This window comes from Nicotiana tabacum, chromosome 1, assembly GCF_000715075.1.
Source record: "Nicotiana tabacum cultivar K326 chromosome 1, ASM71507v2, whole genome shotgun sequence".
Lineage (NCBI taxonomy): Eukaryota > Viridiplantae > Streptophyta > Magnoliopsida > Solanales > Solanaceae > Nicotiana > Nicotiana tabacum.
This window is the reverse complement of record NC_134080.1, coordinates 193872364-193879489: the sequence shown is the minus strand read 5'-3', so window position 1 is coordinate 193879489 and position 7126 is coordinate 193872364. Positions and strand designations below refer to the sequence as shown.

At 34.8% G+C, this 7126-nt stretch overlaps 1 protein-coding gene across 1 annotated transcript; it reads right to left on the bottom strand.

Moving 5' to 3' along the window:
- Window positions 1–726: 726 nt before the first annotated feature.
- On the bottom strand, window positions 727–6909 carry LOC107778872 (putative serine/threonine-protein kinase WNK4). The gene is made up of 8 exons (XM_016599198.2): window positions 6143–6909; window positions 3817–3854; window positions 3522–3749; window positions 3220–3440; window positions 2908–3065; window positions 2429–2822; window positions 1230–2090; window positions 727–1130 (listed from the first exon to the last, which is right to left on the bottom strand). Exons 1-8 carry the CDS (start codon window positions 6551–6553, stop codon window positions 1108–1110), a joined length of 2334 nt encoding a protein of 777 aa, XP_016454684.1. The 5' UTR covers window positions 6554–6909; the 3' UTR covers window positions 727–1107.
- Between the last annotated feature and the right edge of the window lie 217 nt (window positions 6910–7126).

Here is a 7126-nt window from a genome sequence, read left to right as displayed (position 1 = left end):
TAAAGAATACAATATTTAAACCAAACACATCACAATATTCTAATTTAAAATCTATATTCAAACCAAACATTACATATTCAAACAAACATACCACAATATTCTAATTTAGAATATAAAATTCAAATTAAATATACCTTTATTTTTATTTGTTGTGTATAATTTATTTTACTTGTAATATTAACATGCTATATATAAAACTAGTATATAATATTCTAATTTGGAATACAATATTCAAATCGAATATACCTACAATATTTTAGTTTGGAATATAGTGTCCAAACCAAATATATCTTTATTTTTATTTATTGTGTGTATTTTATTTTACTTAAAATATTAACATGCTATATATAATACTAGTATACAATGAATATTTTACTGAATAATTGTTTATTGTATAAAAGAAATTAAGGACAACGGTTCTCATAAGAAAAGGCTTTGTTTAAAGGGATTTTATTCTTTAATTTTGGTCCAAAGTTTAAACAGATGGAGTGGATTTGCTTTATATAGATCGATACTTTCCTTTAATTAGGGAGTAAATTTATATGGTAATTATTGTTCTTTTGACATATGTAAGGTAATTAATTGATGTGTACTACATGTAATTTCATAATTGAAGTATATTGTGTTAAGTGCTTTTAAAAGTAGGTACACGGTGTAAAGTTCCCTACAGGTCAGCCTAACCACGCTTACTTCTTTCACAACCAGCAACAGACTACAGATTAGAAATTAAGGATGCACTCAATCATATATATTTACAAGTTAAATTGCCATGACATTTGCATTCGTACAGGGGAAGCTATGGCCAACTTAGAAAAAGAAAAGAAAAAGAGAAAACAGAGCCAAGGTGGAAACAAACAAAAGTATACAACTATCTACAGTTATATAGGCTTAATATGATCTTCATATACTCAAATATCCGCGTATAAAGTGATTTCCATTATGTCTAAACGTGACCAAGATCCTCCACGGATTCGAGTTATAAAGTTAAGCGTAGTAAAAAGGTTGCCCGATGTACTAAGCTCCAGCTATGCGCAGGATATCTGGGAAGGACCGGACTACAAAAGCCTATTGTACAGCCTTACCCTGCATTTCTGCAAGAGACTATTTTCACAGCTCGAACCCGTGACCTCCTGGTTAAGTGTAGTAAAAGAAGAAAAGCTAATCGTTAATCTATGAGAAAAACTAGGATATTTGAAGAAAGTGGTTGCCAGCCACTCTCATTCAGTTACCTGTCAACTTTTTCTTAGTCGTCCATCTCTTCCTGCAAGTTTCTAGTTCCTCTTCTTTCATTCTTGAGAGTTCTTGAAACCATTCCTGATACTGCAATTCAATTGCCTTGAGCTCCAATTTTAGCTCTGTATCCTCGTCTTTCTCAATTGACGAGGAAAATGAACCACTGGACAAACTCATGCCTCTAGAAATTCTGTCGATATCTATAGAAGTCAGCTCTGGATCCTTGCCATATTCATTTGATGGTATGCATTCTGCAACATCACCAATATTTTCCTGCATTGTGCATTCGTCGTCGTGGAACAAATATCTGAAATCCATCTCCGAAATGCTTGTACTACAACTTTTAGAAGCTCCATCATTAACATGATCGTTAGAGCATCCAAATGAATTCCCATTCCTTGTATCAGCATTTTCAGCCATAACCTTAAAAACAATTGATTCTTGAGAGTTTTCATATTCCATGCCCGCCAAATGCGTTGGCGAATCAAATGTAACATGATGAGAAGTTCCATCTGAATTCACATACATATCACCTTCATCAGTTCGAGAAATTACATGAGTTTCCACATTGAAGTCAGAAATAACATCTTGGTGACCTATGGACTTGTTCGAGCAACCGGTCAAGTCTGTTAGGCAACTTTCTCGAGGTTGTTTGCTTGGACTTCTCCCTCCGGTAGAATGGTCTCCAGAGGAAGGATTCCAAGCTGGAAATATCTTCATAATTAGGTAATCAATAAAGTCAGCAATAAAAGCCACATCATGATCGGCTAGCTGCAGTTGTTCAACCATCTCAGCTGCAACTAAAGGTGCAGTGTCTGTATCAAGATAGAAAATGAAGTGTATGTTTCTTACACTACCTGCAATAACCAAATGTTTGGAATAAGAAGATGATATCTGATTCCACAATGCTGAAAAGTAAAATAAACTATTTCCTCCTTCCAACGTGACGGTGTTTAACTGCGTACGAAGTTTAAGAAAGAAAAAAAGACATTTGGAACTTAAGGTCTAAAACAAGCAATAGACATTTGTTTGGCTAAAAATCGATCTCATTAAGGATAATATAGAAGCTTAAAGTCAAATTATTTCTAAATGTTCAGAAATGTTATTCGTTATGGGACAGACTAAAAAGAAAAGAGTGTCCTATAAAATAGGACAAAGGGAGTAATAGGAAACAAATTGATAATCATTTGCGTACCAGCAGGATCTCTGATTCGAAAGGTCAATGAAATTGAGTTATCGTCATTCTTCTTCCCCATTAGTTTAAATTCATTATTCTGATGACATCTCTGGAATTCCAAAACTGGAACGCGAGGACTTCCACAAATAGAGTCTGTACATATAGATTGGTTATACTCTGAATCCACATCCATGGAATGTGGTAAAGGCTTCGACAAACTCAAAGATTTAGGACATTGCTTAGGTAACTGAAATGGATTATGGACCAACCCCTTCAAGTTTTCACATTGAAGAAACGGATCTTTCAGGAGTTCCTTGGCTGACAACCTCTCGGATGCTACAACCAAACATTTTTCAATGAATCCTTTGACTTCAGAATCAGTAACCTTGCCGAGGGAAGCAGGTTTAATGCCCTGATAACGGAAAGTTCTTTAGTTTGACAGAATGACACAATTTCAAGTAGAGAATACAATTTAAGCATCTAATTTTTGAACTTACGGAGCTAACTTTCTTATAGATTTGAGCCGGATTCTTGCACTCGCTGTAAGGGTACTCAAAAGTAACGATTTCCAACATACACATTCCGAAGGAATATATATCCACTAGTTCATTGTACTCTTCTTCGTAGAGCTCTGGGGCCATAAATTCGGGGGTTCCTTTATATAGCAATAGATAAAGTCAGTACTGCAGAAGGAATCTTGTTAAAAAACAACGACAACAACAACAAACTCAGTATAATTCCACTAGTCGAGTTTGGGGAAGGTAGTGTTCCCGAATCTTGTCTAAAAGTACTACAAGAAATAACCATACCAATAACACTCTTGGCAGTACGCTGCTCCATAATCGTTGCCAATCCAAGGTCGCCAATCTTGATTTCCCCATGATTTCCATTGACAAAAATATTGTCGCATTTCAAGTCCCTGTGAATTATAGGCGGGTTCTGACTATGGAGATAGTCCAAACCTTGGAGAACCTGCCTTCCCCAATTCTTTATAGCCTTCATATCGACACTTTGATACTTCTTACGGTATCTATAGCCATGAAATACATTAAAATTTTAAGAGATTATAATAAAGAAATGAAAGAAATGAGAAACTATCAAGAAATCTCACTGTCTCAAGTTCCCGGACGTGAAGAGCTCGGTGATCATGTTAACTGTCCTCTTCTTGTCATCAATCCACGAATCATATAACTTCATTACATTGTCATGTTTCAACTGTCTCAGAAGATGAACCTCTGAATATAATTTTCCCAAACTTTCTGGTGACAGCAACACGTCGTCGATTTTCACTCGGCTCCATGCAACTTCAATTCCCTCGAGTAGGTCAAATGCCTTGTAGCTAAAAACACAATTCAGAGATCAAAATGAAAACCAAAAAGAAAACGAGACAAAGTTGAGGAACATACACAGTCTTGAATGCTCCCTTGCCCAATACTTCATTATACTGTAAAAGAAAACAAATGCAGGTGTTATAATGCATTGTCAATGAAATGATACTTTTGAAGCTTTGCCTGCTAAACAAAGGAAACAAAAAGAGACTCCCATATCCTCTTTCTTCTTTTCTTATGGTTAATATCCATCCAACAACAACAACAACAACAACAAACCCAGTGTAATCCCTCAAATAGGGGTACGCAGCCTTACCCCTATTTTGTGCAGGTAGAGAGACAGTTTCCGGTAAACCCTCGGCTCCAAGAAAGCATGCAAATAACAACAGTATAGAAAAGAAATAAAGTAGTGTAAAAGTCAGGGAAACAATAACAACAACAAGGAAGTAGAACAACCAAAACACAAGCAATATCAGGTAGAATTTTAAGCATATGAAAAATACTAAAATGCGCCATTCCTTAATAACAAGACAAATACCAGCTACACCTTGTTTTATATTATATAGTTTAACAATATAGGAACAGAAAATGCAGTTTGAACTTGATGAGAGCAGGATATTAGGAGGGACCTTGAGCAATGGTCATCCTGCCATATAGTATTGCAACAAAAATGAACGATAAGTAGATTAGAATAAATTTAATCACGCTCATGCAGATGATCATGATCGTCATATTCTATACAGCATTACTACCAATAACTAATTAACACTTTTTAATCAAATTTCTTCTTTCCCTCCTTCTGGTGTGCAATTCCTCCTTTTCTTAAGTAATTTGAATTTTCTCTTAAGTTGCTCGGTTAGTTTCCATTGACCTGCCATATGTATATCTTGAATAATTTTATTTTTCAAATACCTTTGGGTCTTCAAGATGACCTTTCTTAACCCTCCCCATCTTTAACATCCTTTTTGAAGTTTCCCATATCTCAAACTCTTAACATTTGAGAGATAATGATAGACGTGTTAACCAAACCATCTTAAAAATTTAGCAAAACACACTGCCAATGTGTATAACTCATCAATGCCAATAAATTTTCAAATAAAGCAACATTGACATTGTTTTCTAATAAAATTGTCATGACACTTGGTTTTGAACTACTAATCAAAACTGATTTGCTCTGAGCAATCGCTGTTTTGGAAAAATCTTTATTTGCATCTCAGCTAAGACGACCTCAAATTCTGCCTACATTATGATAACCTTCTAATGAAATTTGAACCTTTGCATTTGACACAAGCCATCAAACTTAAGAAAAGAAAAAGAAATAACATCTAAATGGGAAAATTGCAATTTTGCTCCTCATGAAATCCAGCTTAGAAAATCGAACCTTCAACTACTCAAATTGTGTGTTTTTCAGTCAGCCACTATCAAATTTCTAAACTTAACTAAGTTTTAATGGTTAAACAACAGATTCACCTCAGTCACAAACAAGTTGGGGTTCATGTTTCTTCATTTAAGCTCATGTTTCTTCATTTAAGCACAGGTTATGTCATCATCATATATACCAAATAAAATAAAAGTGAAAAAATGTTAAATATATATACTATAGTAATAACAATAACAATATTACAAATTCTCTATAATTTTAGAGGCATGTAAATCTATGATAAGGTCAAAATACTCCTAGAAAAAGAATAGCTTCAAATTAAAACCACCATACTAACAAGACCAAAATCTATTCCCAACTAGTAGATATAAGTTATATGGATCTTTTTCTTTCCTGATATCATATCATTAGCTAAGTCTGCATTAACTCTGAGAAACATAGGTCTTTCCCGAAAACTTCATTCCATGCGATTTATTTATTAAACCATGTGACTTATTTTGTTGGAAACATCTTATTTACATATACACTTAAATCACTAGAATAATACACACTACTAAAAATCCCCCTTTTACCAATGCGGATTACCGAGGGACATCCCTCGAAAAAAAGGCTTTACCGACGGGAGAACGTCGGCACAGTGTCTGTAGGTAAATCGCTCCAGAGTCTCTCGGTAACTGCCGATGGACCCCGTCGCACACCTGGATATATATCTGACACAATACACTCAGAAATTATATATACCAACGGACATCCATCTCTCGGTATATTGTTAAATAATATGATATTAATAACAAATACTCCCTCCGTTTCAATTTATGTAAACTTATTTGACTGAGCACGGAGTTTAAGAAAAGAGAGAAAACTTTTGAACTTGTAGCGTAAAATGAAGCACATATATTTTGTGTGGATATAAATCATTGCATAAAGTAAATTGTTTTCAAATAAAGAAAAAGGTCATTCTTTTTTACACGGACTAAAAAGGAAATAGGTCCACGTAACCAATAGGGAATAGAGATCAATTACCCGAACATATCGACCATTGGGGTCTTTCTCAACGTAGTCATTTTGCAAGTAGTGTGCCTCATTAGATCGGCCTTTGTTATTTGTACAACATCCTAATGGCTCCCCATTCCCAATTCCAATTCCAATTCCAGCCCCGGAAATCATTCTGTTGAACAACCAAACAGCAACAAGAGAAGACGACGAAGAAGAAGAAAAGGAAAAGGGAGAAAAAAAACAAGAACAAAGACAAGCCAAACAGACAACCCTAATAATATTCAAAGGCAGACAAGGATTTTTCAAGAAATGGTGACGTTTTTGCATGTCCCAAAAGGCCACGTAGGAAGAAATACACAAGGAACATAATGCCGAAGGTGTGTATTTTTTGTCGTCGGAATCGGCCTTGGGAATTGAAAATAGAAGCAAGAAGGGCATTTTTAAGATAGAGAAAATTATTATTAGATGTCGACATTAACGAGGAGGACAATCTTGTACTCATGACCATAACACCATTCTCCATTGTACCACGAATTTCTTGATGTGTTCTTCATTCAACACACACCTCTTTTCTCTTTCTCATGTGTTGTAACAAAATATTTAGAAGATTTTAAGCCGACACTAGCCTTTTTATGTTAATGAATAAATATAGATGAGAAAAGATAATGGGATAAAGGATGAAAAGGAAAAACGAAAAAGTCGGAGAGAAGGAAGGAAAGGGTAGGTTATTAACGAGAGCAAATGGAATTGATTGCTAAAGGAAGATAATAAGGGACCAAACACTTGTGCGATCTGTCCCTGTGTTTGAATCGAAAACTATATCTAAATAGAAAAAAGAAACTACGGAGTTGGAAAAAAAATTAGAAGAATGATGCGGTGAACGTGGATCGAACAAATCAATCTTGCTGCTTTAGGTTTTATATTTGATAAACTGATCATCAATAGAAAGATTATGAAATCGATTAGAAAGAGTGGAATAGTTTTTTCAGTTAACATTTTTATCCAAATACA